Raw genomic sequence first — 27,054 nt, forward strand, 5'->3', positions numbered from 1 at the left:
TAAAGTTGTTATAAATATTTTAATAGCTGTGCATGGACAATGTGCACAAAACAGTTTGTATGGATGGAGATGAATGTCACAGATCATATTCCTAAAACAAAAACATCACAGAAATCTGGCTGAATATTTACATACACAATAAATTCCCTCTCGTACCCATTTGTAGAGCATAATGTGCAGCAGCTGCCCTGTCATTGAGAATGTGGTGCTCAGTTCTCCAGGATGACAAGAGAGTTCAGAATTCAGGAACTGGATGGTGTTTACGGTGCAAGGGGACAATTCTCTTTCTACCAAGGAAGATGCAAATAAACATAAGAGATGTAAACAGTCACAAAAAAATGTAACTATGTTCTGTTCCAAAAAGCAAATGATCTCTAATCAAAAATCAAACTGGATGCTTGAAAATCATTTTTCCCTCTAATTGCCTGTGATACATCAGATTTCACAATATTTTTTGCTACCCACATCTTTACAATCACTCAAACCAGGGGTGGACTGACCATTTGGAAACTCGGGCATCGCCCGAGGGCCCGGGGTCAGTATGGGGCCCCATGAGATGCCCCTGGTACCTTTTTCATAGGCTTGAGTTTGGGCAAGGACACAGGAGCCCCATGATCCCCTATTGCCCGGGGACCCCATGAGTTGTCAGTCCACCCCTGACTCAAACCATATGTGTTTAACTTACTTCTTCCCCGCCTAGGTATGGGTGATGTAGCCTTTTCCGCACCGAGCCTCCTAGGATAAAATGTCACACACCCTAGAAGGCTGCAGGACCATAGATGCCTTGTGATAGCTCCTGACTATGGCAACATGTAATGTTTATGACATTGCACCAGGAAAGGACAATGTAGGATTCGCTGGTCTTGTAAGTACATTGGATAACTGTCATATAGTGAAATAATTTTCATGGGCATGGGGAAAAAGTCCACTTTAATCAAGGGGCAAAAACATGGCATTTTTCCCCAAAGACCACCAGACACCAGCAAGTAATGACACTTTGCTTGTATGGGTGCCATCATTTCGCTGCTTGTACCTAGCCAATCACTTGACTAGAACAAGCATGCAGCCAATGATGTCTGGACTCTTGTTCTGCATACGTGTTGCAGATAGGTGACGCACTAAATATCAAAGTCAGGTTTAGAAGGGCAGCTTCAGTTTTTTTATACTCCCAGGATCAGAATGATAGCCCCAGAGATAGGCAGCTCTAATGTTTATACTCCCAAGCTCACTTTAGAAGCCCTAAGAGGCAGCCCACTTATGTTTTACACCACACCACTTTGAATGAGGGGTTGTCTCCTAGATGCACAGAAAGTTTTAATAGATTTATAGAACACCTTTTAGTTTAACTGCCTGGGCCATGTGCAGCACTTTTAAAGCTCAGGAATAGAGCAGGCTGGGGACTCTGAGTCATCCCAGCAAGCCTCGTGTCTTCAGACTTGGGGCCCTGAGGAGGGTCTATAAAAGCGAGTGAAATTCGGGTCTGTCTGTTGCCCCCCGTAACGATCTTACTCGCTTCTCTCTGGCGCAATGTATGAAAAAAGATGCGGGTCTTTAAGGTTTATGCTCCCTGTCTGGACTCATGCAGAATGGCTCCAGTCTCTCGCTGTCAGGCAGCATAGCATTTAGCTTCTCCATCAGTGGCACCGTCTGATCGATCCCCATCTGAATCCGTCTCAAAATGGCTGACATCTCGTTCACCTTCTGGATCTGCTCGGCATATTTGGCAAAACGCTTTTGGCGTTCCTGCATGTAGCTGTACAGGGTATCTACAGAAGCGTCCATCTGTCGCATGAGTAAGAGAAGAAAATGATACAATTTGCATTACAAAAATGTCCACAAGACGCCGACCCCCCAAATCCAATGTTGCTCAATTTAAAAGGGGACCTATCTGCATAGAAACATGGGAGCTGCCATTACTGGCCAGCTTTTAAAAGGTAATGCCTAAAGCCGTCATCCTTATCCCATCATCCTATCACTTTTTCTGTGGTTAACCTTTATACAAGACTTCCCCTTTGGTTGCCTGTGTAAAGCAGATCAAGTTGGCCTGGAGTAGTATGCTGATGTAGGGGGATGGAGCAAGTCACTATGTACTCTGGCATCCTGGCCACTAGAACTTTCCCCATTGACTGACATAAGGAGATTAATTTATTAAAACTAGAGTGCAAAATCTTGTGCAGTTATGCTTGCTAGCCAATCAGCTTCTAACTTCAGCTTGTTCAATTAAGCTTTGACAATAAAACCTGGAAGCTGATTGGTTTCAATGCAGCACAACCCTCTGTAATGGTATACAATGTGTCATAGTGTGCTGGTGCGCTCATTAATGAAAACAAAGTATTTTGGTTTCTGCTGTGGGGAAACAAATGTACATCAATGCAATGCATTAAATGCATATCAACACCCATCAGCTGCAAAAGGTGCATATGGGAACCTTCATACCTTTGCGATTTAAAATGTTACTAAACCTACAACAGTAAAATCAGTCTGTATATGCAGTAATACTCACTGTGGAACCTAAGGGGTTAATCCTCAATTTGCAAAAAGGTTGTTTGATTCTGTCTTCTCTGCTCCTGATAGTAAAGAGCTATAGGAGTCACTCTGCACATGCTCAGTTTAGTATGTATTGTTAGAGGTTTTTTTTTCTTTGGGAGGGTGCATGTGATCAGCACAGGGCCAATCAGCACTGTCCAGACAGAGGGTCAGGGGTCAGGCAGCCTCATAGGACAGTCAGAGAAGAATAAAAACTCCTCCTACAAGATTAACCAGTGCTTGGCTGGACACTGATAAAAGTCACAAGACTGCTATATACTGCTTATGAGAAAAGGTATTTAGCAGTTTATATTTACTAAAATAATTGCATTTCCATGTTCTACGCACTGCGGGAGACCAGATATAGTGAATGCAGGCTCCTGGGATTAGTAACACTAACACGCACACTGTAACAAGTCAAAGCATGCACACAACTTTGCCATTGTTTTCGATGTTAGTCCACATCTGTGCTCTGCGCAGTGTTCAAGTCCGTTTTTTTAGCCTATCAACATGTGTTATACGCCCCATGGATGGCAATGGCAGCACATATAAACACATGTAACATGCATTTAATAACATTTCCAGCACATGGTAAGCAGCCCCTCCCGAAACAACCTCAACTTTACTCTGCATTACCTTGACTGACAGAACCCAACAAAGCAGCACATAACACGCATAAACATGCATTAATACACTCCTTAAAATGTGCATAAAAATTCAAACATCAAACAGGGAAAGGTGTAAACCTTAAAGTGTGCTAAACACAATGCACATAGTGTGAATTCAGCCTGCATGTTAAGCCACATACACATGGGTGCTTTTTGGGCATCTAACAAATTGTGGGCATATTTCTGTGCCCAGGAGACACAGATGGTGCATACAGCTGCCCATAATAATTAATGGCTGTACACAGGCTTACACAGCTTTCTGCATAAATCCATTCATGAATACGGTCATATAACCCTGAATGCAGAAAGTCTGCATCCAGGGGGCGTATGGCTTTATGCATGTGCTGGTTTAGGCAAGTAGCAATGCAAACCTGCATACAGTCATTAATTACTATGGGCAGTTGTATACAGCAGCTGGGGCTCCCAAACACGAAAATACAGCCATAATTTACATTTGATGCATGAAAGTACCCGTGTGCATGAGGCCATACCATGTCAGTGCTGTTTTTATGGTCTTGCCCAAATTCCACCCATATGAAAACATCCATGCATGCCCATATGATCAGTTAGATGCAAAAACTGTTGTCACAGAAAACTAGAGTGTCAACATGAGTACCAAGACATGTAATAATGGCTGTTGTATGCGCACCCTACTGTGCTCCTCTCTGATCGCGCTTACCTCTTTTATACGTTTTACCAGTGCGTTCTGGTCGAAGGCTACTGCCTCAGCGCACTGGTGTAGATGATCTTGGTAGCGCACACACAGCTGCAGCACCTGCGGGGAGTCAAGACGCTCCAGACGTACATTGGGTGGGGACGTCTGGCCGCTCAGAAGACCTGCAAGAAGAACAAAGGGGTAAGCAAGACCAGATTAAGACTCAGATGCATTAGAAATCCAATGAGCCCAGGACAGGCCGGCTGAGGAGGAAAGAGCTAGATAATGATGGACATCATTCAGCCAGGAAATTAAGTGGGCTCTGTCTAACTTGCTGCAGTTTCTAATGCACAATGTGTGAAGCTCACAGTGTGCAGTGAAATCAGAGTAAGCAATTTCAGTACAGCAGAGGAGTCTGTACAACTAAAGGGAAGGCTGGAGCTCAGATTTAAATAAACTGGATTTTTCTTCTTGTACATGATTGGATGAATGAAGAGAATGAGCTCACTGACTTAGTTTGGTGAACGTTCACTTTTATAAGTGAACAATCTATAAGCCTTATTTATAAAACTGACAAATGAAATGTGGCATTATATTTTACCAGCCGTTTTCCACTCGAAAAAAATGGCAACTGTCCCAATCTATAACCAGACTTAGCAGTAAGGTGCACATGGAAGGGCAATGCACATCACAGACAAACAGAGGATTTCCCAGCAACACTTACCAGCCAGCCTGCAAAACAACCAATTTGGCCCTGTCTAAGAGTTTGCTTTAAAAACGAAAGAATACTCAGAATGGCAAGCACTCATTGATCGGCATGATCAGGAGAAGCACTTCTTTCTTCTGGGACATGTTTCCAAAAAAAAAGAAGCCTTAGATGTGCTTCTCATTGGTCAGCACGGCCACAAGGCTGTGCTGACTGATGAGCGCTTGTCACTGCAAACATTATGATGGATAGTGACTTTTGGGCGGTGTATTGCAGTGTATGAACCGCTACACAAATGACAAGGGGCATCACAGCCGCTATGTGCAGCACGATGCATAGAATTGGATAGGATATTCGGAGTTAATTCACCTCTTCATTTTTCGTGAAAAGGTGAATCTAAATATATTTCTCTGTATATCCACAACAGATAAAAATCCACTTTGTGTGCACTAAACACCTTTGCAAACTGTTATTACTTTTTAAATTCAGCAGTGAAATAAACACTATGTTGTACCAGTGTGATTTTCTTTGCCAAAAATATTTTTGTCATAATTTTCATCAATTGCATGTTTTCATTGACAAAAATTAAACAAAAATCAATTGCAATTTTTTTCAAGCAACAAAAATGGAATGAAAATATGAGGGAGGGATGTTTACCCATCTGAACTTCAGCTTTCATCAGAGCTCTGCCTATCTGTTAAAGCCCCAGCCCCCTGACTCTATCGGCAAGCTGTAATGGCCGAGAGACGCAGGCTTCCTCTGTCTGTCTGCTGCCTGGAAGTTCTGGAACAATGACCTGTAAACCACAAAATAGGAACTCCTTCGTTGGATTCACATCTCTCTAAATGTGATGAGTGTTTCTTCCGCCATCAAGGTAACAGTGCTTAGCACTGTGTAAAACACCAGCCTCCCCAGACCATCCAGTTCCCTGTCTTGTGCACTACCTCACTCCCATTTACTTCCCCATCCTCACTTTCTGGTCACCTCCCAATCCCCAAAGTATAACGCACCCTGCCCTGTACACTACCTCACTCCCATTTACTTCCCCATCCTCACGTTCAGGTCACCTCCCAATCCCCAAAGTATAATGCACCTGCCCTGAGTACTCCCTCACTCCCATTTACTTCCCCATCCTCACGTTCAGGTCACCTCCCAATCCCCAAAGTATAATGCACCTGCCCTGAGTACTCCCTCACTCCCATTTACTTCCCCATCCTCACGTTCAGGTCACCTCCCAATCCCCAAAGTATAATGCACCTGCCCTGAGTACTCCCTCACTCCCATTTACTTCCCCATCCTCACGTTCAGGTCACCTCCCAATTCCCAAAGTATAAAGCACCCTGCCCTGAGTACTCCCTCACTCCCATTTACTTCACCATCCTCACATTCAGGTCACCTCCCAATCCCCAAAGTATAAATCACTCTGCCCTAAGTAATCCCTCACTCCCATTTTACTTCCCCATCCCCACTTGCAGTTTAAATCTGTGTCTTTAGTGCATGTTCAAACCTTAATACCATAAATAACATATTAGATTTTTTTTTACTCCAGGAGTATATGAGTTGGAAATTCTAGAGAAATGCTTAAATAATGTATTACAATTTACATAAACCCATTAGATTTTAGTCAGCTAAAATGTACTGGAGATTTTAGTCAACTAAAATCTAACAAAAACTAAAACAATTTGGATGACTAAAATACGACTAAAACTAAAATGGCATTTTAGTCAAAAGACTGACTAAAACTTAATCAAATTTGATGTAAAAATTAATTGTACATGATCTATGCAGAGAGCAGAGCCATGAGATGAACCCAGCAGGTCTCACCCACTACCGGCTGCCTGCAGAAAACTACAGGAGGGGGCAGACACAAGACCAGTCATCCTGCACATGGAGAGAGAGCCACAGTGACTGGTCTTTATTACAGGAAGCTCCTGCACAGAGGTAAAGTTTCACACTGGACTACTGCACAGATGGAAGAAATAGACAAATCATACCAAGATTCAAAGAAGAATACACATGACTCGTATATTTAGATGATATTTGTTTTGCCTGGAGTTCAGCTTTAAAATAGATGTAAACCGTAATGGGAGAAGATAATGTAGGGATCAGGGCCGGACTGACAACTCATGGGGCCCCCGGGCAATAGGGGATCATGGGGCCCCTGTGTCCTTGCCCAAACTCAAAAAAGCCTATGAAAAAGGTACCAGGGGCATCTCGTGGGGCTCCTACTGACACCGGGCCCTCGGGCAGTGCCCGAGTTTCCAAATGGTCAGTCCCCCCCTGGTAGGGATGTGTATGGGAGTAATAGACAGGTTAAGATAGGAATGGTTAAAAAGGAGGTGGACAGGGTAATTAATGGGTGAGTAGAGAAGGATGGATAGGGGTTTGGTGTTAGATAGGAAGGTTTATAATATTTAGTGGGATTAAAGATATTGTGAGAAATTGTATATTGTTATTTGTTTATGTACTAAAATGAGATTTAATAAAAGACGATAAAAAAAAAAAATTCAAAATAAAATAGATGTAAACCCAATCACTAAAATCTCATAAAATGTTTACCATGTTATTATCATTTCAAAATGCACTTTCAGTCATTTTAAACCTGCAATTTTTGTTTAAATAATCCCTGACAATCCTACCATGAAGGTCCTTATTCAAGCTCTTCCTGTTATAAGTTGACAACTCTCTGTACCCGTCTCCCAACTGTGCTCCTGCATTGTCACATGGGCTTCTGAAGGAGACTCAAAGTGAGCATTTCAACTCACATTACCTATGCATGGTCCACAGTTGTCACCTCCAGGAAACCTGTCCTGAGAAATGCCATGCAGCCATCCTTTAGGTGCATATGGACAGGACGTGGCTGCAAAGAGGCCACAGTGGATCAACATCATTGAGATGTAATATAAGATTAAAAAGGTTTTTTATTAAAAAAAAAATAATAATAATTTGTTTATGATACACAGTGCACAACGTAAACTAAAAATACCTTTTTTTAGGATTTACATCTACTTTAACCTTTTGCTTGAGATCATCAGCACTCAGATGCATCAAAGAATGAAAATAGTATGACAATAAGCAAGTTGTAAACGGCATTTTGTACTTCAGCAAAATAAGTATTGTTCGGTTAGGGTTTCCTTTCATTTGAACTTTTCACTTCACCCTGCTGTAATAAGGCTCCTCTACTCCCCAGTAATGTCATGCCTTCCTTTGTGTACATATATGAGGATTCTCCATACAGATCTATGAACAGGAGATTTCTGCCTATCAGATGTTCCCATGCACAGATCAGAGATCTTGGGATTGCAGGGAGCTGTGACAGTGAAGGGTTAAGCAGGCAGGGATGTCTGCAGCCAGGGCTGACCTCACTCCATTCTTATCGGCTGATGTCATACAAAGATCAGCTCCCCCCTCCCCCCACTTATTGTCAGGCCCAGGGCCTATTTAAATCAGGGCAACACAAAACAGAATGGCGTCATTTGCAGTCGGGAAAAGAATACTTTATTTCATGGGAATTTCTAGATGATCAGCTTTTTACCGGATATCTCACTCTGCTCCTGGCCACATGGGTATCAGGCTTCGCTTGTATTCAGCCCAAAAATGTTACTAAAGTAGGTTTTGCTGTAATATTCATGCTGCAATCATCTAGATAATTTTTAAATGATAAAGATTAGGTTCACAATTAAGTTTTATGGGGATAAAAAGTATTTAAACTCTGGCAACTGTGCCATAAAAGTTGTAAAAGATACGACTTAACCCTTGTGTGGCTCAGTGGATACACAGCTAAAGGATATTGATCCGAATGTGGCTCTAAATTGGGTTCATTTGGAGACCAGTCCCTAGTGGTGTACCACAAGAATCATTACAAGGCCCTGTTCTGATTAATAGACACGTGCCCAATGTATAAAAATTTGTTTCCTTTCGTTTGGGATCGCTTCGTTAAGTTACTAATTTTGTTTAATTTCATTCATAACGAAATTCGTTTAGCTTAGTTTTGTTTACTCATTTTTGACCAGATTCAAATTTTTCCAATGGATTTGAAGTGTTTGAATCAAATTTGAATTGAAAATAATGAATCGATCCAAATTCATTGTGTAGAATAGCTGGTTCAACTCTATTTAAAATTTGAATTTTGGAAGTTCTATTCTATTCTTTTATTTTCTGTTCTGGTCTATTCTATTCCTTTATTTTCTATTCCATTTTATTCTATTCTGTTATTTTCTATTTTATTTTACTCTATTCTTTTCTATTCTGCTTTATTCTATTCTTTTTAAAAATCGAATTTCCGAAGACGGGTATATTCTTTGTATTGTATTTTTTTCTATTCTAGTCTTTGTATTCAATTTTTTTCTATTCCAATCTATTCTTTTTTTTTTTCTATTCTATTCTTTTCTATTAAAATTATTTTCTAAAACTTGAATTTTGGAAAATGGCTCTACTCTAACACTAATACACATAGGCTTTGGAGGAAATCAGTAATATGTTAATATTTTGCAATTGTTTTCAAATTTGATTTTGCTCCGAATTCAATTTGAATTTTGGAAGAAATTTTGTTTAGTTTTTTTGTATTAGATGAAATTTGTTACCTTTGTAATTTGGAAATTCAGATACATCCGAATCTCCGAATAATGAAAATTTCATTCTGAATTTCAATGGGAACAAAACGAACCGCACATGTCTATTATCTAATGTGGAAGAAAAGCCTAACTACATCTTTTCTTATAAACATTCCCTCCCGTCTACTACCTAATGTGTTTAAAAAAAGATCTGTATACTTAGTTATTTTTAATCTGCTATGGTCTGGTATGTGTAACAATGGCTCTGAATTGTGGGAGCAGTGACATCACCCATAGGCTCCCATTAACCAGCTGTTGTCACCCTTTCCTCCTCTCCCCTGCAGCCACTGCTTATTGACACAGGGGAGCCAGAGCTGGGGGATTACATGGCTGGAACAGATTAGGCCCAATACACACGTGAGCTTAAAGACGCTATTTTTACAAGCCTTTGAGCTTTTTTTTTTTTTCTCTGCCTCTAAACTCTCCTCCATGTTAATCTATGTGTTCATGCACACTATAGGTGTTTACAGGAGTTTAGAGGCAGAAAAAAACATCACTTGTGTGCTCAAGAGAGGAAAATTTTCACAGAAAAAAAACAACTGATGTGCCTAAATACAGGTAAACGCATGCAATTTGTCTAAACATGCGTTAATTCTAGGCATGTTTAGCATCTTAGCATTTTTTTTCATTTCAATGGCCAGAATAAATTAATATTCAGGTCAATGAAATGAATAAATGATTGATGTGCCTACACCATTTTGAAAAAACATGGCTCAGGAACGTTTTTGCGGCTGCTTCTCTCCTACCAGAGAGTTTACAAGAGCCCCAGCATGCACAAAGTCTTAAAAACAAGTAAATATACACATTTTTCATTACAGGTTAGGCAGGATAGGTAGGAAGAGAGGGGTGGGGATGTTTTCTAAGCGCAGACATAGTTAGACTTTTCTTCCACTTTCATGTTAGTGATATAAATAAAGGTTTTGTGGGTAAGGTATGTCTGATGACACTATGGTGTGCAATAGGGATGATATTCCTGCAGGATTTTATAACATGGAACATTATTTGTCATTGCTGCAATATTAGTCAAAGCAATAGAAACTGCAGGTCAACGTTTCTAAATGCAAAATAATGCTTTTAGAGAAAAAGAAGCCTATGACAGAGTACAGCATTGGGGGTCCAGTGTTAGCCAAAACTATACTTGGGGGTGCTTATTTCAGATGATAACAAACTGAGCAAAGTGAGTCCAGGCAGTGGATGAAATTAATGGGGGGATGTTGGGGTGAACCTGTCACTTTCTGGAGAAAGAAGGTCCTGATTCCTCTATATAGAGCTTTAGTTATCACTTGAGGGATCCCAGCAAGAAGAGAGAAGTCCTGATTCCTCTATATAGAGCTTTAGTTATCACTGGAGGAATCCCAGCAAGAAGAGAGAGGTCCTGATTCCTCTATATAGAGCTTTAGTTGTTACTAAAGGTATCCCCAGTAGGGTGAAGAAGTCCTGATTCCTCTATATAGAGCTTTAGTTGTTACTAAAGGTATCCCCAGTAGGGTGAAGAAGTCCTGATTCCTCTATATAGAGCTTTAGTTATCACTTGAGGAATCCCAGCAAGATGAGAGAGGTCCTGATTCCTCTATATAGAGCTTTAGTTGTTACTAAAGGTATTCCCAGTAGGGTGAAGAAGTCCTGATTCCTATATAGAGCTATAGTTGTTACTAAAGGTATCCCCAGTAGGGGGAAGAAGTCCTGATTCCTCTATATAGAGCTTTAGTTATCACTGGAGGAATCCCAGCAAGAAGAGGGAGGTCCTGATTCCTCTATATAGAGCTTTAGTTATCACTGGAGGGATCCCAGCAAGAAGAGGGAGGTCCTGATTCCTCTATATAGAGCTTTAGTTATCACTGGAGGGATCCCAGCAAGAAGAGGGAGGTCCTGATTCCTCTATATAGAGCTTTAGTTATCACTGGAGGGATCCCAGCAAGAAGAGGGAGGTCCTGATTCCTCTATATAGAGCTTTAGTTGTTACTAAAGGTATCCCCAGTAGGGTGAAGAAGTCCTGATTCCTCTATATAGAGCTTTAGTTATCAATAGAAGGGTCACCTGCAAGGTTTGCCAATTCCCATTTAAAGATCTTTACTCATCACAAAAGGGATCCTCAGCAGGAAGGAGGAGATCCTGATTTCTCTACAAAGATTTGTAGTTATCACTAGAGGGATCACCAGCAGGAGGAAGGAGGTCCTGATTCCTCTGTATAATAATATAAAGTGGTTAATGCATTAAGGCAAAAAAATGCTCCAATACTAAATTTCCCCCTTGCTGTCCCTAAACACTTTCCTGGGTCCTCTATTGATCCAGTGCTGGGACTGTCTTTAGCCCCGCTCTTCTATCTTTCTCTTTTTACAGGACATACAGGCAGCAAAAGGAGCCATAGGCTGCTCTCAGGAAGGGGGGGAGGGTTGGAGCATGGCAGAGTTGTGCTGTGTGTGTCTGCGGATGCACACAGCCAAGCTCAGCAGCGTGCCTGTATGTGTGCCGCCACACACAACTTGCTATGGAGCACATGCAGAAGAGGTAAAGCAAACAGCGCTAGCAGGGAAACCTGAAGAAGAGCTGAGGGAAGGCTCTGTGCAATACCATTGCACAGAGCAGGCAAGTATAAAATCTTTCTAATTTTAATGAAAAAATACCCTTTATAAATCCGTTTAATCCTCATGTACAATACTATGTCCATTTCTGGAGACCTCACTTACAAAAACTTATTGACAAGACAGAACTAGTCCAGAGAGTAGCAACAAATTGGTGAAAGGTGAGGATTAAACTGTATTAGGAGAGTCTGCAGGACCCTTATATTTACAGTCTTGAGGAAAGAAGGGAAAGGGGAGACATGACTGAAGTCTAGTACATGAAGGATGTGAATAATCTTCAGGAGGACAGCATATTCGATATAAAGCCAGGATCAAGAACACGGGGGAACAATCTAGCAGCAGGAAAGTTCAAAACTAACCTTAAAAAGTGATTTTACCAAAAGAGTAGTTGATTCACAGACTTTCAGAAGATGTAGTCACTGAAAGCCTAAATCTATCTAAAGCTAAAAACAGGCTGGGTTTAGACTTGCTTTGCTGTCTGAAGCATGATCCACATTGTATTGCCTCCTCACAGTCTATTTTAACCCCCTAATTATCACCAACAATCCTAGGTCACGCTTGGTGGGCAGTACAGCTCTGCGGAGCGTGACAGGAGGTATAATTCCTGCCGTGGCCATGATGCATAGCATCGAGGCCACAGTAGATGTACACCCCTGGCTGCTGCCTTAGCAGCAATAGGGGGAATGGTTGAGGGGCAGTAAAAGAGTGGGATTTTACCGCCCCCCCAATGGCAAGTGTAAACCAGCCTTTACAGATAGCATGATGTGTTCCTTTTCTGGATTCACCTGCTGCTCCTGGACAATATATGGAAAACTCTGTGTAAAAATCACCTTTACTTTATTCTTGGCCTCCTTCATCCTTTCCCTTTTTCTGAAGTTATTTATAATTTATTAAATAAATCCAGTCTATCAGGACAAAAGAGATGATTTAATTGAATCCAGACAGATTGTAAGAACTGACTTTATCAGCAAAAGGGACATAGCTTACAGCGAGTCCTCATGCACACTGGACGCAGGGGTGGACTGACCATTTGGAAACTCGGGCACTGCTCGAGGGCCCGGGGTCAGTAGGGGGCCCCATGAGATGCCCCTGGTACTTTTTTCATTGGCTTTTTTGAGTTTGGGCAAGGACACAGGGGCCCCATGAGTTGTCAGTTCGCCCCTGACTGGACATTTTGATAACACTGGTAACGTTAGCTGTGTAAAGTTACATTAAAAGCGTGAGTTTTTCGGCTTTTTTTAGCGTTTTTGCATTAGCGTGTAGCAGGGTTTTCGGTTTTTTAGTGTTTTTTTTTTACCAAAACTTTTTTTGGGTCAAAAAAGCTTCCAAAAACGTTGGTTTGCAGCATTTTACCACGATTCACCACGTTTTGCTGCATTTTTCAACGTTAGAGCGTTTTTACAGCTAAAAAACTCCTCTAGAAACCCACTAGTCCTGGTTTTCTTTACCAGTCAAAAAACATTGATTACAGTCTATGTGTGCATGGACACATAGGATAACATGCTGGGGGGGTTTACTAGCTATAGAAAAAAAACTTCAAAAAAATGTCAAAATCCTAAAACAGAAGCTGTAAAAACGTCCAGTGTGCTTAGTATGATGTGTCCATGGTGTTGATCTTTTCACTATAATCTTTCCGTGCAGAATTTAATTTTTTTCTAAAGGGGTGTGAGGACTTCTTTTAAAGAGACTTTGCCTGCCCTTTCCTGAATCTAAAATGTGAAAAACAGTAAATATCTCAATAGGCATTCTTGTCCGATGATAAACTGAAATTTCCTACTAGTCCAATCAGCTTTTGCCTGACAACATGGTTCAAGCTCTCCACACACAGCCAGGCAAATATAAAGGACACAAACCATTGTCTGGATTCAATTTTTCCATCAGAACCTGTTTTTTTTTATTATTAAAGTAGTACCTAAGTACCTAAATCTGTCTTGGTATTAGTCTCATGCAGTCCCTGTACAGCAGAGCTCAGACTAAGGAGGGAGAAACTGCCCAGGAGGCCAATCAGCTGAGCTCATCAGCTTCTCCTTTCACTATCTAGTCATACACTGGAAAGAATTTACATTGTTACATTGGTCCAGCAATGTCAGTTTGCATGTGCTCCACCTGTGGGATCCCCTTGAAAGCTGGAATTACCTCTAGCTTCCCGGGTCCCTGCTGTATAGCTATCTTGCTACTTACTGAACAAAGAAGGTGCCCTGCTAAGCATGCGCACCAGTTAAAGAACACTTCACATTTTCTGATTCACCTTGTCCAACCAGAGAACGCATTGCATTTATTCGGAAAAAACAAAGCATTCCCTGAATGGAATCTGTACTGAGTATGGACAGTGCAGCAAGGCAGCTGGTCAACACAAGATTTGGAGGCCTATGGAGATCACTGTAAAAGCATTGATATTCAGCCCCCACAGGGGATCCCACAGGTGTGGCACAAGCTAGACCAAGGTAACGATGTAGAAGTTCCATACCTGGAATTCATCCTTAATCCCAGAGGATTCTGGGAAATGATGACATAGACCGGGATGAAAACAGGAATCAACATTTGGTACTTAGGAGATGAAGAAAATGAAGTTGGGTCTAAAGTCCGGTCGGCACAAGTGTTTGTGTTGTTTCATCAGAATTTTCTCCACAAAAGAAAGCAAGGGTCTGTGACCGATGGACCCCCGGAGGATGAACAAGCTGCATCCTTAGAGATTAGCGGTCCTCCAGAGAAGGAACTCTGGACGCAAATGCTTTATACGTGACAGGGAGACATATTAATTAAGGACAGAGATTAGGATGCCAGCATGCTGAAAGACATCAGAACTTCGGACATGAAACACTGCGGCAGTCCTTTCATGCTATGACAGATGGACGTCTTTGAATTTTAATAAATGATTTTATATTAAAACTCAATTCAAACAGAGCAGGCAGCATTTTGGAATCATCAAAGACTAATGAGGAAATTCATGGTTTTAAAACTTCTTTTTGCCACCAAAAAAAACAACCGCATGGTCCTAATTTTAATACAAGTTTTCTAAAGAGTAAAAAGCTAATTTGTGGTAAAGTTAATGATTGTCAAAACCTGAGAAGAGGAAAGAGAAAAAAGGAAAGAGGGGGAGGAGGATAGGGGTAAAATAGAGGGAGAAAGAGAGAGAGACAGACAGACGGGGGGGGGGGGGGGGGGGGGGAGGGGAGAGAGAGAGAGGGAGGGGGGATAGAGAGAGAGAGGGAGGGGTAGAGAGACAGAGACACACAGGGAGGGGTAGAGAGAGAGAGAAAGACAGGGAGGGAGGGGAGAGGGAGAGAGAGAGAAAGACAGGGGGAGGGGGAGGGGGGAGAGAGAGAGAGAGAGAGAGAGAGAGAGAGAGAGAGAATGACAGGGAGGGAGGGGGAGGGGGGAGAGAGAGAAAGACAGGGAGGGAGGGGGAGGGGGGAGAGAGAGAAAGACAGGGAGGGAGGGGGAGGGGGGAGAGAGAGAAAGACAGGGAGGGAGGGGGAGGGGGGAGAGAGAGAAAGACAGGGAGGGAGGGGGAGGGGGGAGAGAGAGAAAGACAGGGAGGGAGGGGGAGGGGGGAGAGAGAGAAAGACAGGGAGGGAGGGGGAGAGGGAGGGAGAGAAAGACAGGGAGGGAGGGGGAGAGGGAGGGAGAGAAAGACAGGGAGGGAGGGGGAGAGGGAGAGAGGGAGAGGGAGAGAGAGAGACGGGGAGGGAAGGGAGAGAGAGAGACGGGGAGGGGGGAAGAGATAGGTGGGGGGGGCGGGGGGCAGGGAGGGAGGGGAGAGAGAGAAAGACAGGGGGAGAGAGAGAGGGGGGCAGGGGACAGAGAGGGAGGGGAGAGAGAGAGAGAGAGAGAGAAAGACATGGGGGGGAGAGAGAAAGACAGGGAGGGAGCGGAGAGAGAGAGGGGGAGAGAGGGGAGAGAGAGACAGGGGAGGGGAGAGAGAGAGACAGAGACAGACAGGGAGGGGGGAGAGAGAGAGACACAGGGAGGATTCATATAGTGAACTCGGTGTAGAGCTATTCACCCTGAGATCATCACAGAGGACAAGGGGGCACTCTTTATGTCTGGAGGAAAAGAAATGTAATCTCCAAACACGGAAAGGTGTCTTCACAGTGAGAGCTGTGAAAATGTGAAACAGACTCCCTCAAGAGTTGGTTCTGGCCAGCTCAGTGGATTGCTTTAAAAAAGGCCTGGATTGTTTCTTAGATACACAGAATATAACTGGATACTAACATTTATAGGTAACGTTGATGCAGGGAATATCTGATTGCCTCTTGGGGGATCAGGAAGGAATTTCTTTCCCTGCAGGGGCAAATTGGATCATGCTTTGCTGGGTTTTTTTTTGCCTTCCTCTGGATCAACTGTGGGTGCAGGATTATAACTTTTTTTTTTTTAATACTTGAACTGGATGGACTTTTGTCTTTTTTTAGCCAGACTAACTATGTAACTATTAGAAAAGTCTTCAATAAAAAACATTGAACCAGAAAACTAAAAAGGTTCTTGCTGGAGTTGTGCTTTAAAGTGCAGACTGGTCACAATGTCTGTATATTAGAGCAGGACCGATATTTTGCCTGAACACCAGTAGGCACCCTTGAGATCTGTTATGGGCTCAGATTAAGCAATCGAATGTTAGCCTGCATAGGAGACCAGCTTTGAAAAAGCAGATTGTATGCATCTATACACAGGTGAGGGATTTCTCAGTTTTCTGTATACCGCAGAGCCTGACACCTGGAACTAAAATACATTCACTTAGCAGATAAAACTTATCATTTATATGTTCGATTTCTCCTGTAGGTTCAATGGAAAGTGAGCATGATGCTGAATTCTGCTGCCCCCTACTGATCATCGTTAGTACCAACTCCAAAAAACTGATTATTATTATTATTCAGGATTTATATGGCGCCAACAGTTTGCTCATTGCTTTACAATATAAAGGGAGACAAAACAGCAACAATACAGTTCAATATAAGAGGGCTACAATCTAGAAGGGAGGGGCTAGTGGTACAAAAGGTAATAACTGTGGGCGATGGACTGGTAGGAGGAGTAGAAGATTCCAGTATTAGCTGAAGGCAGGATAAGCTTCCCTGAAGAGATAGATTTTATTATCTGATTATCTTGGGACAGAAACTTGAACAAAGAACAACAAATGTGAAGTAATGCAGAACATAGACGGGTCGATTATCGGCCAAATTTTCGTCCGCACGAAAAAAAATCGGCCAATATTCACGCCGTTAGTGGGGCCACCCGGTCGGCCGTTTTTCGCAGATCTTCACATTTATTTTTATCAGTCATGCTGGAAAATCCACTAAAAAACATTGGTGGCAGCATCGGCAATAGGGCCGACCGATTTTTCGTTTATCGACCGAAAATTCGGCCGATAAACGCCCTGTCTATGGCCTGCCTAAGGTAAGTCTGGGTGACCAATCAGAAATGATCTCTAAACTCATCACACTACAGCATAATTAGGCCTGCTCTGTACACTACATGGCTTATTGACCATTTTAATCTAAAATCATGGCCATGAATATGAAGTTGGCTTTTGTTGGCGGCAATGACACCTCCATCCTTCATTTTGTATAGCGCAAAGAATAGCTCAAACACCTGTCAGATCTTTGTTCATTTGTATTTTGTATCCCATTAGGGAGAAATCTTCTCTCCTCCTCATTGCAGGAAGTGGGGAGAAATCTCCGCAAACAGAAGGGAATCCCCTATCAGACATCTGTCACCAGCACTGGTGTCCCCATTGGAAGATTTCACCTTCACTTCCTGTTTTGGTGACAACTACATTTTTGGATCTTCTCTTACCTTCAGGCCCAGTGATAACGGGCACCAGGGTTAACACAGACAGCAAAAAAAAAAAAAAAAAAAAAAACTGACAGAGGTCCTAATCTCTTAACACTCTAGCCCACAGATGTTACACTGGCGGCCCTCCAGCTGTTGCCAAACTACAAGTCCCATGATGCATTGCAAGACTGACAGTTACAAGCATGACTCCCAAAGGCAGAAGCATGATGGGACTTGTAGTTTCGCAACAGCTGGAGGGCCACCAGTTTGACACCCCTGCATCTAGCCAAAAAAAGCCATTTAAAGCAGAACAACAAGCTGCTCTTCAGACTTGCCCAGTTGTATTGACTTCTCCTCTGGACTGAAATTGCTTACTCTGATTTCACTGCACACTGTGAGCTTCTCTCAATGTGAAGTAGAAGCTGCAGCAAGTCATATAGAGTTCGCCTCATTTCCTAGCTGACAGACATTCAGCATAATCTCGCCCTTTTCTCCCCAGACCAATTGTCCCTGGCCCACCCCTTTCATTCACTAGATTTCAGTTCTTTTCAATCACAGAGTCTCACATGTGGGTGTTACCTATGGTGATCTGCATGCTACAGCCTGCCTAGGAAAGCCCATTCCTCCAGACAGACATCCACCCATCAAGATATTTTGATATTAGCATAACTCTTCCCAAGAGCCAGCACACTGCTTACCTCAAGGCCGAGGGCTCTTGGGAGGAGTACGGAGGTAGGGCCCTGTGATGTTTTCAGGAAGCTATGTACAGCACCCTGCAGGCCCCTCCCACCAGCCATGATCTGCCTGCATTGCATAGAGAAGCACAAGGATCAAGTGATGACATCACTGGGTCCAACTTAAGGTATATCATGAAAATGGAAAAGTTGTTTTTTTTATAATATAAGCTGCTTTAAAGTCAGCTTAAGGCTACGTTCACACTAGCTTTGTCATCAGGTGTCAGACAGGCGTTTGGGAAGTGTTTTTAATGCTTCTCAAACACCTATGAAAATTCTGCACATGGCAGCACACAGTGCTGTTCACACTGAAGCGTTACCATAGCGTTGCAGCAAAACTGATGCCTCTGGTCGAGTCAGGAGGAGTTGAAGCCTCCCATTCAAGTCTATGGTGCCGCTCCTCAAACGCCTGGCAGGTGTTTGCAACGCAGTTGCGATGCGGCTGTGAAACGGGTGCGGAGCTTTAATACCATTTAACTTCATTATAGGCGTTTGTGGTGCGGTTTTAACGCCTAGCAAACGCCTATCAACCGCCTATCAACCGCCTCAAAACCGTGCATGGGGCGTTTGTGGAGCATTAGAAATGCTTCCCAAACACCTGTCTAATGCCTGTCAAACCCTATAGGGGCATTTGGCAAGAGTTAGAAATAAAGTCAAGTGTGAACGAGCCGTAAAGTTTTCACTTTCCTAATGTTTAAAACAAGAATCTTTTCGGTTACAATGGGATCACACTTATACCAATTGATTTTTTACATTTATTTTACATTACTAAGAATATGACAGATGCAGGGAGACAGAAGCAGAGGGGACATATTAGGGAACTCAAGCAGAGAGCACACGCGTGGCGTCATTGGGCACTATAAGAAGCTCACTCTCACTACTGCACTCTACACGCCAGGTGCCGACCCCAGCTAATACTGGAATCCCCTACTCCTTCTACCACTTTATCCCCCACAGCTAATTACCTCTTGTAACACTATCCCCTCCCTCCTAGAATAGGGCCCTCGAATCCCTCTTGTATTGAACTGTATTGTTACTGTATTGTCTCCCTCCATAATGTAAAGCGCTGAGCAAACTGTCGGCGCTATATAAGTCCAGTATAATAATAATAATAATAATAATAGATATGTAGAATAAAGAGTAGAGGTTTCCTGCTAATCACAAGATTACACAACAAGTAAAACTCAACATAGCAAATACTACGCATTTCAGATAACGACGCATTTCAGATACAGACTTAATGATTGCATGATTTCACCTATTGTGTAATAAAGACTGCTTTTGTCCTGTGACCAGCTGGAGAATTATTCTACACTTTCTCTAAATATAAAAAGCACCTCTTGGAATTTCAGGTCTGAAGGAGTAAGAGATCGCCCATTGCACATAACAGGACAGAAAAGCCTCTGACCTTTTAGGAGGGGCTGGAAAGTGGGGATCTCCTGCAGCTTGATGACTTCGGGGTCTTTTGTGATGTTCCGGTGAGATTGTGTCCCAGGAGCCACCACCACAATGTCATCCATCTTGGCTCTCTGTCTGGCTGGGGAGGGATTCGCTGGGAACAGAAACATGAAGAAGTATAACCATAAAGACTTTGCATGTGACTTGTGGTGCCGCTACTGAAATGTCACAACAACTGCTCGCTGGCTCAGCTATTGCTGACTACTACTTTCACTTCCACAGTTCAGATCCTCCAAAACACAGACTTTTCAGTGAAGGGGAAACAGACAAGAAAATGAAAGATTTGAAACCGTTATGTGTATGTAACCCCCATCAGCTGTGTGCCCGCAGTACCATTTTACTATGTCTTATATTCAAATAGTCATGTGATGGAATAGGAGTGTGGTGGGTCCCCACAGTCTTGTACAGTTGTACCGACTCCTCTCCTATACTGAAATTACTTACTCTGATTTCACTGCACACTGAGATTCTCACAATGTGCATTTGAAGCTGCCTCATTTCCTGGCTGGAGAATGGCCAGCGTCATCTACCCTGACTGTCCCTGACCAGCCCCTTTTTATTCATTTGATTTCAATCTTTTCAATCATATAGGCTCAGAACCAAACATGGGCATTACTTACGGTGATCTGCATGCAAATACAGCCTGCCTAGGAATGCCCAATGCTCCACCCATCAAGGCATTTTTGTATTTACATAACTACTTCCAAGAACCAACCTACTGCTATTGAAAGGAGTACTGAGGCAAGGTGTCTTGATGTTTTCAGGAAGCCATGTAGAACACCCCGCTGGCCCCTCCCACCAGCAATATTCTTGCTGCGTGGCATAGAGAAGCACTGAGACCCAGTAATGACTTGATTAGGTCTAAATAAAAGGCTAACCGTTGAATACACAAATGAAATACAGCTGCTTTTACTGTCAAAGGATTTGTATTTCTGGCCATCCAGATTTATACAGCTCTGCCACATAGCACAGCCCTGTCTGGCAGAGGAAGAGACCTGATGTTTCTCTTCTGTAGTTGTGATGGGAGTCACTTTGGGTGGGGGGCCCATGGAACACAGCCCCCTTTGGAGAGGTGGGGAGACCCCTGTCTCAGCTCCCCATATCCCTATTATGTGTAAGTCACCGTGTGCCTGTTAGGGGTACAGGGTGATCTGTCCTAATATTGTGTATACATGTATAGGTGGGGTGGAGGTTGTGGATTGTTTAATGCCATGTGGGTGCATCCCATTGTTCTATTGTTTGTCAGGCTTGGGAGCAAACTATTATGGGATGTATGTGTTTATGTGTATTAGCTTAGTGGGGATGGGGGGGGGGGGGTCTCCAGCAGCCCTCCCTCCTGATGGGACTGTCTGCTGGTGTGAAGTTTGAATACCTGTGTGTCTCTTGTTACTAAATGTAGATTGGCCCTCCCTGTTTCATTATGCAGGGGGGGGGGGGGGCTGTCCCTTGAGTGTATGTATCTTGTATCTGTGTTCAAATAAACTAGTTTTACCTTCTGGATTACTTCAAGATTGGTGTTGTCTAGTCTTGTACCGTCAGCTGTGGTGTCTGTTGTCGGTGTTCGGACGGAGAAGCGGTAGTCTAACGGAAATACCCAAGTGCAGTCTGGGTCGGTTCCGTTACAGTAGTTTAATAACAAATAGAAGCATTATCCTTTCTCTAGCCTGTAACTGTTCAGTGAAGAGAGAAGCAGCAAACTGATGAGCTTTTCTCTCTCTGTCACTCTCCTATTAGTATATCCCTCATTAGCACATAAGCACTGCAATACAACTGATTTGCATCTTGTGCTGCTTCTCCTTATCCCAGCCTGAGCTCTACTCTAAAGGGGTTGCAAAAGGTGGGCACCAAGTCCAATGCATGTACTTGCATGACAAAATGTAATGATGTATTAATGGATAAGTTCACCTTTTGAAAAAAAAAAAAAAAAAGAAAATAATTGCAGGTTTTTTTTGCAGGTAAAAAAAAATGTGCATTTTTAATTTTTTTTCTAAGGTGCCTGTAAAGGTGAACCTAGCCTTTAATGCATTCATATTATGCATTCATTTGTGCCTTGCCCATAGCAACTAATCACCTTCCCAATTAATTTCTGCAGAGATTCTAGACGATTGCTATGGGTAACCAGACATAATGACCACTCCAGCCTGACATTCTGTAGCCCTTGATTTACACAGGCTCAAACCAGAACTCACACTCACCAGAGTTGGAATCTCCATGCCGAAGGTCATGCTCATTGCTCTGCTCTGCTCCCATGATGCAGGGCGTTGGCGGCGACTCACCTACCACCAGTTCTAGAGCAAGAAAACAGAAAATGGTGAAGACCTGGTATAATTACCTCTCCATACATGACAACCCAGGTCACATTTCTGCATAGCCTATTCTCCTAAATATTTTGCAGGGACACTAGAGGTTCAGTTCACAAAGTTAACAAACCAGGATAAGGCTCCTTTTTATATAATTATTTTCAGTTGAGTGCAAAGAGATTTAACAATTGGCTACATTGCTAAAATAAAGATCATTATCTTTGCATTAAAGCTGAACTCAAGCCCAAAACAAAGCAATAAAAATTAATATCTAATTAAAAGATATAAAATAAAAACAGCTTTTGCAGCTACTATTCTTGTTGTAATGGTGGACTATTGTCACGTTACTATTAATTCTGATTAGCATAATAATGTTTTTTACGGATTGTACTTTAAGTCCTTAATAAAAACACTGAAAGTAAAAAAAAATACTTTTGCTGCAAATACATACATTCAATCCAGAGATTTTCCCTGCAGTACTTTTCTTCTGCCACTAGATGTCCTCGGTTGGATGGCTAGCATAAAACTACTTCCTCTGAGCCCAGGTCATCCTAGACCTGCTCCAAGTCAGTGACTGGACAGTGAAAGGAGAAACAGCACAGTGCTGAGCTCGTCTCTCAGTCACTCTTTTAGAATGGTTATTGTTAGCACATGAACTGAATGACTCTTTAGCTGCTTCCCTCTCTGGCAGTCTGAGCTCTGCTATACAGGGACTGCAAGAGGCGGATATTGGGTCAGATTCAGGTACTTTCACTATGTGTATTCAAAATACATTTTGTGATATATCACTAAATATAAAGCTGCATTATTTTGTGTCTTATAAGTCTACCTGAAGTTCAGCTTTAAAGCTTTGTGAATGTATTGTTTTTACATGAAGACTATTTAAAGTGATTCTAAAGGTTTGGGTTTTTTTTTTTTAAACAAACATGTCATACATACCTATTCCGTGTAATGGTTTTGCACAGAGCAGCCCTGCTCCTCTTCTTCTCGGGTCTCCTGATGGCAGTCCTGGAAATTCCCCCTTGACTAGTGCCCCCAATAGCAAGCCATTTGCTATGGGAGCACTGGTGCATGCTCGCTCCTGAGCCCAGCTCTATGCAACCATAAGAGGGTCCCTACCCCTGCTCTCTCCTCATTGGCTCACTGGCTGTGACTGACAGCAGTGGGAGCCAGTGGCTCCTTCTGCTGTGTCTCAGCCAATGAGGAAAGAGAGACCCGGGACAGCGTAGGCTCCCATGCACATCAATGCATTGGGAGGGGGTTCAGGTGAGTATAAGGGAGGGGCTATGGGGGGGAGCAGAATACAGAAGGTTTCTTACCTTCATGCACAGGATGCATTAAGGTGAAAACCTTCAGCCTTTACAACCACTTTAAAACCACAAACTTTACTGCAGTGGTGGCTTGGCGGTTGATATACATTTGTCCTGGTGACCATTGTTACTGGTACAAAAAGTCATGGGTAAATGAAAATGTTACAGTTGTCAATGGCATGGGGAAGATGTTCTAATGGGGAAGGTAGGGGGACTATACCTGTTCTGGTGAGAACTAAAGCTAGCCATAGATGTTAATCACAGTGGACATACATAGATCGAAATTTGTCCGGTCCCTGCTGAACCAGCCAAATTTTAATTCATATTTTCATATCTGGGCAGCTTAAGAGGAGCTTTGATATACAAATCTTTTGCTGGGAATCTAGATTGGTCCTGCCAGTCTGGCCAATGGGGAGCTACAGAAGGGCCCCCACCCTGGACTAATACAGAAAAAGATTTAAATATCAGAAAACAGTGATGCTTCTGAGGTTGTTCGGACTTATTACCTTCTTATACCCACTCAGCAGTAAATTGTCCCTTAAAATATGAGCACAATAGGCCAGAGGGTGTGAACCCCACACACCAAGTATGGAAAGTGGGAGGCCAGGGTCAGGAGCAGAAGCTTGACCAAGCACGGACACTTCCAAGACAAAACTCAGTATATTAAGTAAAAAATAAATTTAAAAAAATCTTTGTTACAGACCAGAATTAGACATCTTCAACTACTGCAAGTGCTACCAATCAAATGTGAAGTATAGGGACAGGGTCTCTCTAAGTGGGAGGCTTTCTTTTGAGCACCCAGTCTACTAACTGTCATAACTGTAACTGTAGTTGGGATTTAAATTTCATTACATCATAAGATGTGAGGTGTACATGGATTTCATTCCATTTAATGTACAGACCATTATTATTCCAGGTATAAATGTGAATTTATGCAGCACCTTACATACAGTATACTGTATATTCATATCAGTCCCTGCTCTCACTTAGCTTACAATCTAAGGTCCCTATCTCACATGCACACATACTAGATCCATTTTATACCAGAGCATGTCTTTGGAGAATACAAGGAAACCTATGCAAGCACAGGGAGAACATGAAAACTTCATACAAACTGTGCTGTCTATTTGTAACTACAGATCATGGAAACCCAAAGCAAGCACCACTGCATTTACAGAGAGCAGACAAGGGTTTACCCATTCCATAGATAATCCAACCTCCATTTTAGCAAAGTGCTTCCTAGTGATTATAAAGGTTAACTTTTATTTCTGCACAGAGGAGGCCCGATCCTCCTCCTCTCGTGTCCACTGGCCGTTGCCCCCCCCCCCCCAGCCGAGTGCCCACCATAGCAAGCCACTTGCTATGAATGGGGCACTAGTGCATGCTCGCTCCCGAGTCACGCTCTATGCGGCCATAAGAGGGTCCTGGCCCCTGCTCTCTCCTCATTGGCTCACTGGCTGTGACCGGTGGCTCCTTCTGCTGTGTCTCAGCCAATGAGGAGAGAGAGACCCAGGACAGCTGAGGCTCAACCCTACCCTCCAAACTAGCTATGATTGACGGCAGTGAATCCCCCTGCTGTGTTTGAGCTTCTTGTTCAATGGGGCAGTGATAGGTGTAAAGAAATTTAAAGCAATACTTCTTGATTAAAGCACTTTTCTAAAATGGGGGTTGAATTATCTATGGAATGGGTAATCCAATGTCTGCTCCTAATGATATAGGACTCTTTTGTCAACCTACAGCAATCCATCAGCACTCTTTCATTTTACATTCCATTTATGATTTACCCTGTACAGCAGTGCGTGGAGGGTACCTCTTCTTTGGTGCAAAGGGTTTCCAAATTCATCAGTTGCAGGCAAGAGTCCTAAATTGTTAGAGAACAGAGGAGAAGGTGAAGTAATCATTCTTTCCAAATATTATGTCACTTAAAGATGTAATTAATCAACATTCTTCATTCATCATTCAAATTCTTCAAAATTGCTGAAAAGTAAAGCGTAATTATTTTATTGCCCTACATTTAGATATAAACAGTGAAAATATGTATTGAATAGTCTGTTGGTGTATCCCTGTGTTTACAGTATATATATGCAGTGTATATATGTAGTTGTATGTGGGTGTATGTCTACCATGCATTGTAGAACATGGCTGAAAATACAGCATGCACATTTTTGGTCCGTTCTGGTGCATTCGGAAACCCTTTTAAATGAATAGGCTGCTCCAATGCACTGTTTCCACATTACCATTGCAGAGTTCATTTCCTTGGCTGATCACAGGAGGAACGTAGGAGCCGTGATCACGGTAGAGCAGCAAGGGTCACAAAGAGAACAGCGTACAATGACCAACGCTTCCCAAGCACTTATGAAAAGTCTGGTCAGTAGAAATACACAGTATGTAATGAAAGGTAGATTTCTAAAACTACAGGGTGAAAGAGATAGAGAATACGTGACTAGCAAGTTAGAAATGGTAGAAATTGGTGCACACCCCAGTAAGGACCCCGCTTTCTATAGTCAAATGACAGACCTTATGTAGAGGTCAGATAATACCATGGAAGCTGAGCTCACCGACTGCACGCCTTCTCTGCTCTAGGCATCATCTCTGCTCTGTCTGTCTTCCTAGTTCTAGAGGAAACAGAATGAGGCTATGCTTCTCAAGTCTCGTTCTCAGATATCCAAACCTCAGTTCTCAAGTAGCCAAGCCTCGTTCCCAGATATCCAAACCTCGGTTTCCAGTAGCCAAGCCTCGTTCTCAGATATCCAAACCTCATTTTCCAGTAGCCAAGCCTCGTTCTCCAGTAGCCAAGCCTTGTTCTCAGATATCCAAATCTCATTCTCAGATATCCAAGCCTCATTTTCAGACATCCAAGCCTCATTTTCAGACATCCAAGCCTCATTCTCAGATATCCAAGCCTCATTCTCAGACATCCAAGTTTCGTTCTCAGATATCCAAGTTTCATTCTCAGATATCCGAGTTTCGCTCTCAGATATCCAAGTTTCGCTGGCAGGTATCCAAACCTCACTCTGGAATTCCCAAGTTAGGGAATTCCAAAGAAGGGGTTATAACCCCTCATGTTTTTTTGTGTCCCATTGGGGAGATTTCTCTTCATTTCCTGTCCTACAGACAAAACAGAAAGTGAGAGAAAATCCCTCCAAAGTGAGGGATTCCCAGGTTGTCATCAGGGTCACTAGAACTAGTGTCCTCATTGGAAGATTTCCCCTCTATTACTGTTCTGGGGACAACCCAAAATTTGTGTTTTTCTTTTACTTTCAATGATGATGGTAAACAGGACAAATAGAGAGGGTGAATCTCCCTAATGGGAGCACAGACAGCAATAAAACCGACGGGAGCGCTAACCCCTCCCCACTCTATCCAAAACTTACAAAAAAAACCAAACAGCTATGACATAGTGGTCACATGCAAGCTGGAGGCTTCATTGATAACATTAACCTTCATCTGGAGGTGGCAGTGTTCATCTGTTTTATATTGTAAATGTAAAATAAAAAAAGATAATTCAAAAATAATCATAAATAGAAAAAAAGGTTTTACACTGAAAAAAGGTTAAAACAAGAAACATATCATATCTTCCTATCTATTTACTAAGGCTCTAGTAGCTTAAGGGTTAAAAATATTTCATGTTGATTGAGTTTATTTATGCTTTGAATAGTTTGGTGCATTACCTGTGTTTTTAACAAGCTGTTCTGCAGATGTAGCAGTTAGAGGGTTGAGACAAACCAGTGACCAC

The 27,054-nt window shown here is 42.6% G+C and overlaps 1 protein-coding gene across 3 annotated transcripts; it reads right to left on the reverse strand.

Moving 5' to 3' along the window:
* BORCS5 (BLOC-1 related complex subunit 5) lies at positions 1–26,013 on the reverse strand. 3 transcript variants are annotated; one of them, XM_089663481.1, is made up of 6 exons: positions 25,877–26,013; positions 25,103–25,179; positions 21,904–21,996; positions 19,659–19,802; positions 3,874–4,031; positions 1–1,782 (listed from the first exon to the last, which is right to left on the reverse strand). In XM_089663481.1, exons 3-6 carry the CDS (start codon positions 21,956–21,958, stop codon positions 1,552–1,554), a joined length of 588 nt encoding a protein of 195 aa, XP_089519607.1. In that variant the 5' UTR covers positions 21,959–21,996; positions 25,103–25,179; positions 25,877–26,013; the 3' UTR covers positions 1–1,551. The 3 variants fall into 3 exon arrangements, with proteins under 3 accessions (XP_089519607.1, XP_089519608.1, XP_089519609.1); XM_089663482.1 differs by having other exon boundaries at positions 25,859–25,966; XM_089663483.1 differs by having other exon boundaries at positions 25,836–25,961.
* Positions 26,014–27,054: the final 1,041 nt, after the last annotated feature.

This window comes from Staurois parvus, unplaced genomic scaffold (genome assembly GCF_062004578.1).
Source record: "Staurois parvus isolate SC_StPar_1 unplaced genomic scaffold, SC_StPar_1.0 ptg001698l, whole genome shotgun sequence".
NCBI classification, from domain to species: domain Eukaryota; kingdom Metazoa; phylum Chordata; class Amphibia; order Anura; family Ranidae; genus Staurois; species Staurois parvus.